This window comes from Ictidomys tridecemlineatus, chromosome 10, assembly GCF_052094955.1.
Source record: "Ictidomys tridecemlineatus isolate mIctTri1 chromosome 10, mIctTri1.hap1, whole genome shotgun sequence".
NCBI lineage: Eukaryota > Metazoa > Chordata > Mammalia > Rodentia > Sciuridae > Ictidomys > Ictidomys tridecemlineatus.
Window position 1 is genome coordinate 14,531,403 of NC_135486.1, and position 17,137 is coordinate 14,548,539.

Genomic DNA, 17,137 nt, shown 5'->3' on the forward strand with positions numbered 1-17,137 from the left:
GCTTTTTAAGCTGCCATCATGGATCTCATCTCTGAGGATCACAGCAGGAATCCTGTGCCATCTGAAGACCAGCTATTCTTAGTTTCGATTTGTAAATAAGGACACTGAAGAAAAGAGAGACCGCGAAGCTTGCCTCAAGTAGAAGGAAAAGTTAGGAACGGAGTCAAATTTTAAAACCCCAAATCAATTTACTCCTAATTCAAACATCTTGATTTCAGGAAAGGGTTAGATTCAAGCCAAGTGTTAATGCAGGGTCCCTGAAGTAAGCTTTCCCCACTGCACTTCCGTAACTAGTGCTCTGTAGAGAAAGACCCTGGTCAGAATGTACGGCTCTATTCCAATCAGCATTATAAGGATCCTCTAGCATCCTACTCACCTGGTGAAGACCTCATGCACTCCCCAGCCAATACATAATTGAAGAGCTCCACATATGCAGCACTCCTGCACTCATAACAAGTATTTTATTCAGTTAAAACTCTCCCAAGTGAAATTCTGCAGGATAACTCAGAATGGCATTTCACAGAAATTCACCTCATTATACATAATTATAAAAAAAATATATATATAAGGGCTGGGATTGTGGCTCAGCAGTAGAGTGCTCATCTCACACATGGGAGACCCTAGGTTCAATCCTCAGCACCACATAAAAATATATGAATAAAATGAAGGTACTATGCCCAGCTACAACTAAAAAATAAATATTTAAAAAATATATATAAATAACTCTAAATGTTCATTAATGAGCAGTGGCAAATATTGAATAGGTACTTTATCTCTAACAGAGTAATCTTGAAAGACAGGTGATATTATTCCCTTTTACACTGAGGAAAATGAGACTCAGAGAGATTTGAGTAAATTGATCAAGATCACACAGCTAATTAGTGCTGGAGCTGAGATTGGAACCAAATCCCAAAGCAGATCTTATTCCATTCAACTCTGCTGTCTCGCAGTAGGATAACCAACAAACATGGACTCAGTGGCACCTACTCTTGCAAAATCCCTACAGCAACACAGTTCCTGATAGCATAGGTATCAGAGACAGCTTCTGCTCCTAAAAAATAATCCCTTTTCATTGAGAGTCACCAGAGGAATGAGGCTCAGTTCAGTAGAAGAAAGTCCTCATCAAACCCTCTCCGAGGAGAGAGATGTGGGCCAGGAGCCATGGACAGAGGTCTGACAAGGTGGGTGCCCTGGCCAACACACCTCCCGTGGAGCCTGCACATCCACAAACTCCTCAAAGATCCTGTGGGCCTTGGAGACCAGCTTGGCGGTCGACCTGGTCTTCTTGAACTCCTCGCAGGCCAGCCAGAACTCCAGGTTCTCCTCGCTGAACTCCGTCTTCAGGAAGGCGCGGAAGGCGGCCACCCCATCTAAGGAAGCGGGGGGAGACGGAGAGAAAAGAGATAGGACAAACCTAAGTCCAAGAACCAGGGAAGATAGAGAGGTAGTAAGGATGTGAGGGTGCCCCTAAGGGTCCAAGCTCACCGATGCCACACCCCCTTGACGACTGCTTTCTCTTAGACACACAGGAACCCTGAGAGCAAACTGTGCTTCTCGTCCAAGGATCAGAGCGATACCAGGGAGGAATGTTCAAAAAGCCATAATCATAAACATGGGGAGGCCTGGCTGCATCTAATCATCCCTCAGGGCTTATGACCCATTCCCTAATGCAGGGTCGGTGGTCCCTGGGGCTGCTGGTTGCTAATTAGGCCAAGGTAATATAGGCATTCCATACTCTACTCTAATCCAAGTCAATACCCCGAGAAAACACACGATCTGCGGCAAGACCAACTAGAGGCGAACATGTGTGTCTCAGAGCCAGTCAGTGACCAGAAGAATATCTGAGTAAACCCCTACCAAAATTCAGTTGGTAATGCCATCCTGCTGCATGGACCCCATCCCCAGCCTCTTTTAGGACCTTTGAGGTCCTGTTTTTTTTGATGTTTTATTCCATATATTCTTTACTTAAGATTTGCCTATCAAATTATGTTTTAATTGAGGTAGATCATAATTTTCCTACCAAATAATTTAGCAATTATCCTCCCCTTTCATTCTTATTAATCAGTGTCATGCACATTGCCAAGCAGAGCTTTCCATCGGCACAAGGTGATCAGGGTCACCACATCAGGTCCAGGAGGAAAATGACATTCATTTACACCCTGTGCTTTCAGTTAAATGTTTTTATTCTAAATATTTTTATCATGAATTATTTTAACCCTTAAGGCTCCCCTCTAATCCAGGAACAGCTACAGCTTTCCATACACTGTCCTCAGAAGAGGAGCAGATACAACCCCAAATAAAGAAGGATAGGCACCAGGTCAGGGTGTCGGCTAGGATCATTGAATAGGTTGTCGGCATCAGGCAGCTGATATATTTAAATGTTTGGTTTTTTTATTTTTTTGATACATTTTTATTTCTCCTAATAAAAAAAAAAATCATTGTGTGTTTTTTGTCTTTCAGAACAGACGTTCTGACGTCCACATTGGAACAGTCATAAAAGCCAAGACTTGGCATCGCAAGAACCAGGGACTTGAGAAAGACGAGGGTTTTTCATGGGGCTCCCAAAAGCCAAGCTTTAAATCACAAAGAGATTTGAGTTTGGAGATCTGAATTGAACGTGTTTTAGAAAAGTAGGGTGACTGGTTAATTTACCACCCACACCTGGACATCTCTGCAAGTGAAGGACGTCGTGTTAATGACGTGGGGACAATCTGCATAAACCAAGACCATCACAGATGACACCCAGAGCACATGGTCGCCAGACTCTGAGCCATGGGGAGAGGGGACAGTAGGGTATAGTGTAGGGTTACATCCCAGCAGCAGGATGGAAGTAAAAGCATGGTTTAGGCTAAAATGAGAAGTCTACTCAGGGCACCTCCCACCAGGTCAAAACTCTAGAAGGGAAGTAGGAATCCATGATACATTGGGAATCCCAGCAACCACAGAACAGTAACATGGCAACATTTAGGCAGAGATGGCCTGAGAATCATGCACTCGATTCAAGTGTAGTTTTTAAGTTATTAATGTGAAAAGCACTGACCAAGGTCTCTGGATATATCAGAGAACAAATCATAAAATTACTTCCCATTAAATCTCTCATAGATGCTTTCTTTGATACCCCTCCCACACTGGGGCCTCTCCAAATTTCCCATGGTGGAGATTCAGGAGTTTCCAGAGGCGGCAGAGTAAACTTGGGCCTGAGAGCAAGCATGCCTTCCAGAAGGTCTCCGCTGCCTGGACCAGCCTTCCAAGGACATCCATTGCCCTCCGGTTCAGCATGGAAGGACTCTGAGCAGTGACCACAGAGGACCTGAGAAGACCTGGGGCCCCTAGGCCAGAGGTCTGTCCACCTGCTTCCATCTTTTCTTTCCAGGCTTGTTTTTTGTTAAGTAAACTTATTTTTAATTGGTACATAAAAATATAAAAATCGTACATATTAGTAGGGTAATGTAATGTTTCAAGCATGGATAGATTGTGTAATGTTTAAATCAGGTTAAACTCCTGAAACATTTATCATTTCTTGACAGTAAAAACTTTCAAAATTCTTTCTTTTAACTTTTTAAAATGTACAGTATACTTTACTGTCCTGTGTAGTCATGCTATCATGCATGCAATAACACCCCAGAAATTCTTGCTCCTATCCAGCTACAGCTGAGTACCCACTGACCAGTCTTTCCTGATCCTTCCTTCCACCTCTGGTCACCAGCACCTGACTCTGTGAGGCCAATTTGCTCAGAATCCACCTCTGAGGGAGCTCGTGGGCCTAGTATCTGTCTCTACACAGTTCCCACTGAGGTCGGAGAGTAGGAAGGAAAGGGGAGTCAGAAGGGCCTCTGAGCCTATGTGTTCACCTAGAAGAAGAACTGGAAAGGGACTCACGAGTCTATTGTTTTTGATCCCTGAATGGGAGAATTTGTGTTGGTTTTTATTTTGTTTTTCACCAAATAAAAACAGGTGTTTTTGAGCAAGTTGACTGTAGTTAAAGATAAGGAAGGGAAATTCCCTTGCTGCCTTCCTCCATGGTATTGGTGGAATACCATGCTTATCCCTGCTAAGGAAGCTCTGTCCGGCCCTAGGCCAGACAAGGTTCAAACAGACTCTTCTAAACCAGGTCTCAGCTTTGGTGGGCCTTGTGTGGATTAAAAGAAATAACACCTGCAAAGTGCACCCCCCAAGAGAGTTACCGTCCTTCTTCTCATTTTACAGAGGAGGAAGTTGATACTGAGAGAAGCAGCTGGCCTGATTTCACACAACCAATAACATGCAGCATTAAATTTAAGGTAAACACCATGCCTGTAACCTCAGCGGCTTGGGAGTCTGAGGCAGGAGGACTCCCAAGTTCAAAGCCAGGCTCAGCAACTTATCAAGGCCCTAAGCAACTTAGCAAGACTCTGTTAAAATAAAAAATAAAGTGGCTGGGGATGTGGCTCAGTGGTTAAGCTCCCCTGGGTTCAATCTCTGGTACCAAAACATAACAAAACAAAAACACCTTAAGGTATACTAACCCGGATTCCATGTGGTAAGGATGCCATTCTCGTGGATTTATTTATTCATTCACCCTCAGATGAACTGGCCTTCTGCTAAGTGCTAAAAGCATACACAGCAGCAGGGTGTCCTATATACGCTTGCCATCAAAGGGCAGTTTGAGCCAACAAAACATAATTATGGCAACATGACAAAGTGTGAGAAGTTATACAATAGGGAAAGTACCTAGGGCTAAGAAAGGGCCTAGGAAGGGCACCTGGGCCAGCGCTGAAGCAGGAAGGAAGACCAACAGAAGGAGCAAGCTTTTAATTTCAGACAGGAAGTTAAGAAGGAAGCTAAGAGAAAGAAGGAAGGGAAGATAGAGAAGAGAATCTCAGGAAGAGGGAACCACATGCAAAAAGGCTAGCATTAGGAAAGTTCATTTGAGTAATTAGACTTTAGAAATAGCAGTGTTTGATAATAATCAAATGGCTAAAAATGATTGGGCTTATTTTTAGGATGGGCTTACGCCAAGAGGCCCATGAACGAGCCCTGCAGATGGCCAGGGAAAGATCACTACCAGGACGAGGAGTGGCCCCTGGGTCTAGGGCTACCCAGAGCGTTAGAGCCATGCGAGTCACAGCGGGCCGGGGACCTGGTCATACTGTGGTAAGGATAGTGTGACTGAGAGGGAGGAAGTGGAAACCGTCCATTCAGATGTCTCTTGCAAGAGCTGAGAAGGAAGAAGAGAGATGAACCAGCACAGATGAGAGGGAGCCATCAGGAAAAGACTTGTGCTGCTTATTGGTTTGTTTATCAAGTTAGCTTTAGGTCTGTTTAAAGGTTGATCGGATCAGAAAAGGCTTTCTTGAGCAAGATGAATTGAGGTTAAAGGAAAGAAAGGTTAATTAAAAAAAAAATGCTACCTCTAAGAAGGCGGAAGAAATAGGTCTGAAAGCAGAATTATGAGGGTGAGAAAGAGGAAAGGCCATGTGTGACTGCAGAGAAGTTTCTAGCATTAGGTGGGGAATTGAAGGAGTTGTCTGCTGTTAGCTGGGGAAGGAGGGAGGAGTTAGGGGAGGCAGAGTCTTTCTTCTTACTTATTTATTTAGGGTTTGGGGTAGGGGCTTTATTTATTTACTCTATATCATTGGTAGCTTGGGATTTTACAAAACCCCAGCTCTGTTTATTTTCACAACGCTGTTCCATAGATACCATCACCCCCATTTTCCACAGGAAGAAACAAAAGTTTAGAGAAGTTGATTCAATTGCTCAACTACTCCATTGGTAAGAGGAGAACCAAGATTTCCAGCCGGTTCCACGTCACTCCAAAGCAAACTCTTTCCAGATGTGTTTGCCAGCAGAGGGGGGGAGCAAGGAGGGAGAGATCGGAGAGGAGAAGAATGGTTATTTGGAAAGAAGGCAAGTTTTACAGGAAAGGGACCAAGAAGCAGAGGAACTTGTCCTTCTTAACGACAAGTGAAGAAAAAGAGAATGGGAGATGAAGACAGAATATAAAATACAAAGGAATGTATCTGAGATTCATGGAGCTGGACAATCCTGCTCTTTATAAATTTGGGGTGAGGTTGCCATTTGGACTACATCCACGTGCTAGGTTTTGGAACTGTGTGTCTGACATTAACAAATCATATAATGCCACCCCTCACAGAACTTTCAGGCTAGTCTAATGCAAGAGATATTTAGTAATAATTTAAAATGATTAATTGAAAAAGTACACTAAAATAATAAAATAATTAATTGAATAATCCCAGATGCTAAAAGGGAGGGTTACCATGCACCAAGAGGGAGGAAGAACTTTTAATTTGAGGGTGTTATCTACCTCTCAGAGAAAGGACCACCCTCTCTAAATGAAACTTGAACCTTGAAAACAGCCAAGATTTAGGAACTGGAAGTTGAGGGGGAAAAAGGAAAGATAGATATCAGGAGTTTAAAAAATCAGAGAGGCTTAAAACAATCACAGTGAGCACTTTATGAGTAATTCCTTTGGGCACCACACCAAATGTTTTATGCTCCCTACGGCACTTGCTCCTCGTGGCAAATCCATAGCAGAGGTCCTGATGTTTCACCATTTGAAAGGAGAGAAAAATAAAGCTTAGAGAAGTGAAGGGAGTTGCCTGAGGTCCCACAGAAAGTGGCAAGGATACCAAATTACAAAGCCAGCATTTGCATGTGTGTCAGTGGTCCAGTGTCCAGATCTGCACGATGGTGGGGCCCAAGAGCTGCCTCTGTCAGTGCACAGAGCTTGTGTGACCTTGGAAAAGTACCTTAACATTTTAAAGCCAGGCCTTCTCATCTGTAAAATGGGAACAATCTCAGGACTTGCTGCCCCTGGATTGCTGTCAGGATCAAACGAGGCCATCCATGCAAAAGTGCCTAGTATTCATTATAGGCTGTCAGTGAATGTGAGCTCTTCGGGAAGTTTGTTTTACAAAAAGGAAAGTGGAATGTGGAATGTTGAATTGTGTATGGTCACCTGGCCAGAAAAAGGAGGGAAGTGGATTGTGCACATCTGTGTGACTTCAGAGGCCACACTACCTGCCCCTCCTCTGATAGTTAGTATATGGCTGTCCCAAAGGAAGGAAGGACAGTAACCCTGCTTAGGCAACCACACTGGACACATGTATGCGGCAGCCCTACCCATGTGCATTTGGCCTACAGTCCTGGAGATTCTCCAGCAGGAGGACACCTGCCATCACCTTCACTGTGGTGAGATCTGAGGCCATGAGGTGCCACCGAGAACCTGGAACCTGCCTGCCCTCTCTTCTTCCCCACAATGCTGACCACCAGCCCTAGCTCCACTCTTACCCTTAGAAAGACCAAAGCATCTTCCTGAAGGGCTGTGGCGCCGCCCAGAGCAGACAGGTGTCTTTCCACCTATGACGAGGGACTGAGGGATGCTCTTTCAGGCCATCTCAACCCAACTGGAGGCCAGCATTTCCAGGATGGGTCAGAGGGAACAGGAGGGGGACCCAAGCATAATACGGCACTTGGAAGTTGCCAGGAATTTCAAGGGCAGAGCTGAGGGATGAGGAAGGAAAAGAGAATGGCCCAGCTCTAGAAGGCCCTTCCGGGGGCAGGGGGAGGGCTGGATCTTGAGAAACAGCAGAGAACAGATTGCCGCCAAGACGCCACCATAGACAGAGGTCACAAAGGCCCAGCAGACTGCACCTGCCCTCAGCCCTCTGCTCCACACTTTTCCTCCTACCCCCTCTCAACCCTGGCCTCCTCCTACCTTTTCACATTCCCAGGACCAGCACTGAGGAAGGCACACCGTGGAAGGTCACTGTGCAAAGATACGCTGTAGCCTGGAACAGTGGGAGTGAGAAGGGACAGGAGGCGTCCACTGCTTCAAAGCCCTCCTCCTGCCTGGAGCAGATGGCGGCAGCAGGCTTCCAGGACAGACCACTTGACCCCCACATGCACACCCCTCCTGCTTAGGCAACCTAGCAAACAAATTGCACAGGACCAGAGCGGGTGGGATTTGCTCCTCTCGTCCTTGTCACTTCTCCCCTCCATCCACTGCCCCGCCTCCCTGAAAGCATTGTGCTCTCTCCTCCTGCTAACTCCTCAGCACCTCTCCCTTGGCTTCTGTCCTGTGCCATCCCCCCCACTGCCTTTCATCTTTCCCCTGCTCCCCACCAGGACCCTCTCCTTGACTTCTACTTATCCATAAACTGCTGGCTTATCTCTGAGCTCATCAGTGTCCTCCCGCATCACTCAAGGTGGCCACACTGGTAGCCACAGTGAATACCATTCACTGCGCTTCCTCTGCCAGGGCCCGTGCCCCCTGCACACTGGACCCAGGGAACCGGAAAAGAGCAACTTTTCTCAAACCCCAGAAGCCATTCTGCCTGGAATGGTGTCCTGGCTCTGACGCACACCAGCTAAATGTGAGCTTGAGCAAGAAGCTTGACCTCTCTGTGCCTGGGCTCCCTCTTCTGTGAAACGCAGTTGCAAACAGCACCTCCTCGGGAGCGCTATGTCGTACAAGGAGCGCTATGTCGTACAGGTCAACAATACGCAGAATGTGGAACAGAGCGCTCCATCCGTGCTAGCGACAGTTGCTTCAGTGGTGTTTTGGTTTTGCCTAGTGCAGAACATAACACACCCAATACCAAATACAGTCTGGTGATTTAAAGGGGTCAGTGGGTGATGAGCCACTTCAAACAATGGGAAAGAAATGGGCGTGGGGGGAAATCTGTCTTTCAGTCACTGCATTTCATTTCATTTGGGTTTTCTTTGGGTGACCCTCTAAGGAATCAAGACTTTAGGAAGGTCACAAAATTTTTATATTGTTGCCTGTCCAGTAGCAGGAAGAGAGGGGCTTGCCCAGGAGTCCTGGAAGAGTGGACAGAATATCGCCATTCTCTTGAGCATCCACAGAAACTCCAAGAACATACCGGAGCTGCACATGCTGCGGCGGCTGGCTCTCTCCCTCTAGTTCTTTGATGCAGGGTGCTTACATAAGGAAAGAAACTGGGTCACTATGAATGAGCAGTGCAGCTGGTGCAGCAGGCAGGGTGGCTTAGGTAACAGTTCAAGGTCCAGCAGCCCTGGTTAGCTGGCTTCAGGGGTGGGCTGGAGCCTAGCTCCCTTCCCAGACTTGGAAAAATACAAGATCTCAGGGCGGAAAAAAAAAATTAAGCTCTAGGCTTATTAAAGTTCTCCCCCAAAGATCAAAGTCTTCTTGTATTCCTGATCAATCAGAGAAAATAGCCCAGTGAATAGGTTCCAAGGTCAGACAGAGGATAAAACTTTGAAAGAAAATACATTTATAAAATACAAGACATATACACCAGTGGTGAAATCAAATTGTCCTTGGTTGGAAACCATGCCACTGATTTGAAATTTGTGATGAAAATACAATCGGGAGCAGAATGTTTATTTTGTGCTATTTATGAAATGAAGGTTTTTAACAAATAACTGGAGCTAAGCAAGATTTAGGTAGAGAGATAACAACTACAGCCAGTTATTTATTGGCAAGTAATAGGTATGCTAATTATACTTCAGTCTTATGAGTAATGTAATTTTCTTCAATGATCTGTACTTTGTTAATGTATATTTATATAGCAAGATGACATATTTTTAACCATAGTAGGACTAGAAAACTGTGAGAATCTTTGTGCTAGGAAAGACTTGATCATGTTCTATGTTGGACACAGAGAAACAGGGATGCTCTAAGGCTGCATGTACCTTACTCCTAGGATGTGAGAGCAGAGGAGGAACGAGATCCTGGGCCTTCCAACCCCACTTCCAATGTTCTATCTCAATCCACAAGCAGAAGTTGAGCTAAGCCATCAAGAAAAACAAGGTAGAGACGGTATCTACAACTACAGCAAGAAACTGACAAGGAATTTTCTATCAATGGGGGAAAAAATAGACATACCCCTAATTGGGTGAAAGCATAGCATTCACAAATGACTCGTTTAATAAAGAAGTAACATAAAACCTCATGTGCACCCGTCCATAGCCTAAAGGATTTCAAAAATTAAGTATCCAGGATTTTTCTCAAATTGGTTTGATGGGGGAATACTGCAGAGACTCTCAAAGAGGGAACATATCAAATTCACTTGCTGGGCTTTTAAAAAATACATCCCTAGGAGAATTTCCTTGCTTTCATGGGAGAAAGAGGGAGGAATGAGGAGGGGATTCCAAAGGCTCAGGGGCCCATGGGGTGGGTGATACAGAACCTGAATAAGCCCCGCTAGTGATAGTATCCCCGATCCACTGCCTCAAGCTGCCCAGGGGATTAGGAGGCTGGTACAATCTTGGGCATAGAGGATCTATAAAATGCATGTTTTTAATGTCATGTTCTAACAAAAATAATAAAAACAGCTACTTTTCATTGAACTCCTCTGTGTGCAAGTCGTCATATTTAGCATTTCACAACAGCTGTCACAATGAACGCTCCTGACTACACTAGGCAAGTCCTCCCGTCCCCCTCTTACAGACGAGAAGAGTGAGGTTTGCAGATGTGAACTCACTTGCCACACAGCTGGTCAGACAGAATGGGTAAGGGAGTTTGTCCAGTGGCTTCCATACAGACGTTTCCACCAAGCCTGGTAAGTGGCCTGGGACAGCCCAGGCACTCCTTCCACAAAGGCTAGATGGGCAACGTTCCTGGGTGCCAGTAAATACCCAACAACGTGGAGATGGTGGCAAGGAAGCAAAGACGTTATCTGTTCCACGCCCTCCGCCTCAGTTTCTCCAGAAAACACACAGGCCATCTTTGTTGATGTCCTGTTGACCCTCCTCCCTACCTACATGGAATCCGTGCCACATGCTGGATGGTTAGAGGCCCACACAGCCTGAGAGCTGCAGAAAGCAGCAATACAAGATACAGTATTTTGTGCGTTTCTTGGAAAGCCAGGGCCACCTGCTCCAACAGCAAGCTCCAGACTCATGTTTTCCTGAGTGTGTTGGAGAACAGCCCTTGCTGTACCCCAGTGTGCACAGACGTTCCTAAGGGGCTGGTAGAAAAAACATCCCAGGGTTTCTGATTCTGGGGATCCTGAAACAGGATCCAAAATGCTCATTTCTCATAAGCTCCAGACAGGGGCTGTGCTACCTTCCTTGCATCTCACTTTGAATAACATGGTTCCAGAATCTTCTGGCTTAGAGAGGGATATAACGGGGCAGTGAATGGAAACTGTGTGTTCTAGACTTAAAGGGCATTTAAATGAATAATTTAAGAAATTTAATGAGCCAATAACTTGGTCTTTGTTTATTTGATTGAGGTTCTCTGCTTGGTGACTGTGTGACCACTTCAAGTCATTATATATATATTTTTTTATCTCAATCATTATCTCAAAGGGAGCTAATTTTTAGAAACTCAAAGCTTCTTTATTGGTCTCGTTTTCTCAAAGATAAATGATCACTCTACAAATGCAAAACCTTATCCTATTGAACTTAGTGTGCCCTGGGCCAGATGGGGACAGGTCAGCATGGACCCTCCACGCTCTGTGCAAACGATGAAGCAAGGCCCAACTTCCAAACAAATGCCCAGAGTGAGGCAGTAGGTCACCCGGGTGTGGGGTCAGGTGAAAGAAAAGGGTAAGAAATGCAGCCTACCACTGTACCTTAAAACTAGAATGAGTCCAATTATTTGTACAAAAAAAAAAGGAATGAGAAATGGAAGAGTGAGACCAAAAAGAATGGAGAGAGAAGGGGAGAATTTATTCCGACACAGCGTGTCCCTCGAGAAGCTGGACAAATCACAGCATATGCCTGAACTGCATCAAGAATGAAAACAGAAGACAAATTATTTTGTTCCTGTCCTCTAGCAACTTGTCAGTAAAGATCTCACCCAAATGAGGAAGCTTCATTCTCCTGGGTATGAGCTGCAAAGCAGAAAGACCTCTGGGGGCTCGTATGTGTGCACAGATACACACTTGTACACACACACACACATACCCCTTGGGGCAAATACGTGCACAACTCACAGACACCAAGTCTGATTGTTAGTGGGAAAAGATGCCAAATTAACACACATTAGAAACCCTTCCTAGTTAATGAAGCCATCAGCAATTTCAAGTTCAGTTACAAAGAAAAAAATGAGCACTTAGCTAGTGGTTACCTCCCAGGCCTCCTTGGGTGCCTTTCCTCTTTGTATTGCATTTGTAAACAAATATGATTGGAAATAAAACTACTCCAAATATTTGCCTTCCAGATTTTTTTTTTTAATTCTAAACCTTAAGAAATAGCAAAGTTGCTTTCCTTTTGCCTGAGATTTGAGCCCATGAACTGCTCTGCCAAGGAGGGACTATGCCAAGGAGGGCAGAAGCCTGGAACAGGGGCACCTCGGTCCCCCTTCTGGTAGCTGGAGCCATTTCAGCTTTGAGGCAGTTTTACATAAGCCTGCAGGCAGCGCTGAGTCAAACCACCTGCTGTAGGTGATTGGTTACTGTCCAGCCCCCACATTTGCTACAGAACACCCCAGGACGAAGGGGTAGAACTAGATCCAGCTGTAAACACAAGGTAACAGATTTTTCAAGAGGCTAAATAGTACTCCATCAAGGGCACCCAATTATCCAGTAGCAGAGCTGGGTCAAAATCAGGAACATAGATTTGACTCTCGGTCAGTGCTATTCATTTAATTGTTCAAATACCTGTTCTCCAGTGAACTGGAAACCATGCTCTAAACTAAAAGCAGTCCTTGTGCTCCAACACTTCTAATATATATGGACAAGACAGAATTTAAGAGGGACGATGAATGTCAGGATTCCATTTGAAATCTCGAGGCCACCTACAATATGGTCACACACTCTATTTTTTTCTTGTATTATTTGTATGCCTGCCTGTCTCCTCAGGCAGCTACATTCTCCACCAGGCATGAACGGTGTCCTGTTCATTTTTGTGCCCTATCTCAGCTGCATAGTATAGATTTTGTACATAATGAATACTAAGCACCTCCTTTAGAAAATAAATGAGTGGCCAAAACATCTAGGCAGAGGAGGGATAACAAAGGTGTTCTATAATTATCCAGATTTTCATGGAATAAAAATCTTAGGGAGGACAGCCGCCCACGTGTGGAGAATTGCCAGGGAGTGGGTTCCAGACTAATGTATGTTTTCTAGAGCTCAGTCATTCGGGGACTCTACTTTCTACTTCTTAGGATGTTTTCTGTCTTAATTGAAAGCTCTGCACACATCTCATCAAAGCTGTCCCTCCTAAGGGACTAGCACATGTACAATCCCTTTGGAAAAGCTAATCAGTCCTGATGGAGTCACAACTTCAACCCAAATTCATTAGACTTTTAGAAAGTTGTCAACACCCTTCAAAGTAAGCTGGCCTCGAACTCCTCTGTAGCCCCACAGAGGGGTAAACATTCAAGTTCAAGTTCTAAAAGCTTGAGATTCTACCAGTGATTCTTAACAAGGACTCCTTTCTTCTCAAGGACATTTATTCCACTGGCTTTTTATTCCAAACTAACAGAGATAAAAACAGAAAGTCAGATTCCAAGAAAGATCATAGAACTTCAAAGCTCAAAAAGCCCATTTCTGTCGTTATTTGACAAAGAAGCAAATCGGTGTCAGCTTGAGACTCCTTAGCCAAACCCCATCTCGGAAAAGTGTCCTTGCATTCCTGGAAAACAAAAGCATCTCTCACAGACACAGAAACAAGTATCTTCAGATTAAGAGACATTGAATTGAGCAAATAAAATTAAACCTCTTAAATCTCCAGGTTTTGCCACTGCCACAATACAAATGCACCCCAAGCTTCCAACACCTAATTTCACCTCCGTAAACTTGTCTATAAGGGCTTAATATTAATCACTGACTACAAAAATTTGCAACCTTATGCTCAGGCGTAATTTATTTTACATTTGATAAATTTTAAAAAATCATTTTTTAAAATTACCACCTTATCCTTATACACATCTTTGAACAGAGAGCCCAGAATCCTCTAAAGGCATCTGTTCACTTATGAAGTTTCTCATATGCAGGTGACAGGTAGCAAGCAGGTATTTCTAACCCCATTTTAGAATGAGGAAACAGCCTCAGGGACCTGATCTAAGTGAATTCATTGTGAGGCGGAAATAGAAATCCAACTTCAGGATGACCTTGAATCAAAACCAGCCAGAAAAGGCAGCATAAATTGGTAGTGACACTTGTTTTGGCAAATTCAACTCCAGAAAAATCTTCAGAATAGCCTCATTTTAAAAAAAAGAAAGAAAGGCATTACTGTCGAATCCTAAATGTTATCATACATATGCCGTTACCTCGCTAAATTCATGGCGTAAGCTTGCTGTGTGGGGTTTAGCCATATGGTATGTATGCTGTATCTATGCTGCTTTATTTTCCTGTCTAAGTACAACCCATGGAATACTAAAATGACTATTTGTCTCACGAAATTACTTGTTACAATATGTGCTTATTCTTAGATTATGCATTTTATTTTAAAATCAATTCAAAAGTAGTTTATTAAGCATCAAGGGCAGAGTCAGAGGAAACTCTTCAAGTGGAAAGAAAAAAATCACTCCTAGAGACATCTTCTGAAGACCAAGGGACTCCATCAAGACCACCCACCTAAATCAAGCTGACTTGGAATTGGGGACAGGTCTGACTCCCACCCAGCACCTTTAACTTAATTGTACAAACCATGTTCCCCAGTTAGGTGGAGTCAACAGCCAAAGACCCCTGCTCCCAAACCAGTCACTGACATGGCACACTTAAGGGGAACACCAAATGCTGCTTGAGACCTTCCAAATCTTACAGCACCCCTTTTTTCTTCCCCATCCCTGCTGTACAACTTCCTGGTATTTAATGACTCTAGGACTTCAAAGCCCAACAACTTTGGACTTGCTCAGAAAGAAAACAGAGAAAGAGCTGGAAAGTTGGACTGATAGCAAACTCCATCCCCACACCACAACAGGACAACTCTGTCTTTGCAGCAAATAAAAGATACCACAGACAAGGACAGAAGAAATGGGAGAGGAAGGGGGATAGCAGAGGCTGTGTTCTAGTCAGAAACTGGGGGCTCGATGCAGCTGAGGCAGTCATCCCTCAAAAGAGAACAAGAGAAGTCCAAATTCTGTCTTGAGTAAATACCGAGCCCAAGATTCTTCAATGACCTGCAGAGAGGTCATTTAATTTTATAAACAAGATCCAGATGGAACATAGAGTCTCTCAGACCATGGAGCCCATCACTCCAATCCCCTAAACTAAACTCTCTTTTGTTAAAATTGCTGATTGAATAAAATTGCTGATTGAATATTTCTGAAATGTCCTCCTCTCCCTCAAATACCACTAAGATTTGCTCAGGGGAACACCTAGGCACAAGAGAGGACAAATGAAGACCATATCTGGATTTTTTTTTATGTGTGTGTGTGTGTGTGTGGTGCTAGGGATTGAACCCATGGCCTCGTGCATGTGAGGCAGGCACTCTACCAACTGAGCTATACTCCCAGCCCACATACCTGGATTCCTGCAACTCAACTGCTGTAACATGGAATATGGCAGGACCATACTTTGAACCCAGAAAACAGAAGACCTTCATCTCTCTACACGTAAATTATCCATTTTCTTATCTTTATGCTCCTCCAGGAGGCTCTGTGAGCAGGGGACCCACACAGGTCTGGAGCCCCAGAGGTATCTGGTGCAAACTTTTATTAAATGAATGACTCGCTGAAACGTGAGGCCACCTGCATTCTACTTACATTTATGAGAAAGAAGCACGTCGAAGGAATCTGCCCACCTTGTAGCTTCTTCTGTGGATAACCTCCTAGGAAAGAAGAGACACCACTCTTGAATATTTCTGAAATGACCTCCTCTCCCTCAAACACCACTGATATTTGCCCAAGGGGATAAGTAGGCACAAGAGGGGACAAATGAAGACCAGACCTGAATCCTGCAATTCAGTGGCTATAAATTTGTGCACTCCTAAGTGATGGTTGGAAAAACTTCAAGGTGGGAATTTGGGAAATTCTGTACATCGACTTTCAGTCTAAACAATGAAGTGAAGTAACTGGTTTAAAGACATCAAAGTAACGGTGGAAAGAAACTGGTCTTAGAGTCAGAAAAGTTAGGCTCAGCTCGTGACTCCATCTCTGACTGTCACCTTGATATCTTCCCCGCTGAAACGGAGATAAATCATGCCCATTTCTGAGCTGTGTGAGGGTTAAATGAGGCGACACCTGTGACATCACTTAACACAGTGCCTGCACAGAATAGGCGGGGAATCCAGATCATCTGAATCTAAGCATATTTTTAGAGTAGGTTTGAGTGTTTATTTCCAAATCAAGAGCTCAGATTGACAACTAAGTAGAACCAAGAAGTATCCTTCGCCACCCACAGCTTTGTGAGTGATGGGGGGTATGGTTTTCTTTGGAGGAAAAGGAGGGTTCCTATTCCAACATCGCTAAGCCATACATTCCTTTCACTCATGCTCAGGGATATTAAAGCAGCTGCCAAGAGGCAGGAATTTATTGTCCTGTAGCTTATCTGGTCAGCAACCAGAAAAGAATGGGTTATATAACCCCATGGTGGGCACCCCGCAGTGGGCACCCCAGGAGCGCTAGGCCGCCATACTACTCACTTGAGAGCACGGTTGGGTTTGTCGGGAAGAATAGCTGTGAAATCACTACATGAGTCTGACTTGTGAGACAGGCAGCCCAGTCGAGTCCTCATGCCTTTGTTCCTGCAACAAGCACGGGGGCAGAAGGACGGGACTGTCACGATCATCGTTGTCAGCTCCAAGGGGCCCCTGGAACTGCGGCTGCAGGAGCCAGCACTGTCCCCCTACCCCCAGGGGACCCCTGAAGAACCAGAAGAGAGCACCTAGAGTCTAGGGCTCTCCTCCCTCCTTAATGTGACTGCTAATAGGTACCCTACCCTACTCGAGAGGCTTAATGCTTTTTAAAGCTGACACGGCAAGTTGATAGTAAGTCAATGAAGGTCATTAGCTTGGAAGAATTTCTAAATTAGGATTCTCTGTAGGGAAAGGAAATACAGTGGTGACAAAATAACAATCCACATTTTGCTTTCCTGCCAGGAGGGCAAAGTAGCAGCAACAGTAGCAGCTTCTAATTGCAAAACCCCAGAAGTAGTTCCACACCACCAGGGAAGGAGGGCTTGCAGAAGGCAGAGTGCACATCAGAGAGTCAGAGCGCAAAGCCTAGGGCTTGGAGGCTGGTCGGTTCCCTCTCGGGTTC

General features: G+C 44.7%; 1 protein-coding gene across 8 annotated transcripts in view; it reads right to left on the reverse strand.

Moving 5' to 3' along the window:
* Nucleotides 1-17,137, reverse strand: part of Rgs8 (regulator of G protein signaling 8) — a 37,979-nt gene that overhangs the window by 5,123 nt on the left and 15,719 nt on the right. For 7 of the 8 annotated variants that reach the window (XM_021722577.3, XM_078022454.1, XM_040276909.2 and 4 more), the window contains 3 exons: nucleotides 16,522-16,623; nucleotides 15,644-15,708; nucleotides 1,204-1,370 (listed from right to left, as the gene is read on the reverse strand). In XM_021722577.3, the coding sequence (XP_021578252.1) occupies nucleotides 1,204-1,370; nucleotides 15,644-15,708; nucleotides 16,522-16,623 (334 nt within the window). The remainder of the gene's footprint in view (nucleotides 1-1,203; nucleotides 1,371-15,643; nucleotides 15,709-16,521; nucleotides 16,624-17,137) is intronic. The other variant, XM_021722579.3, reaches the window with a different exon arrangement.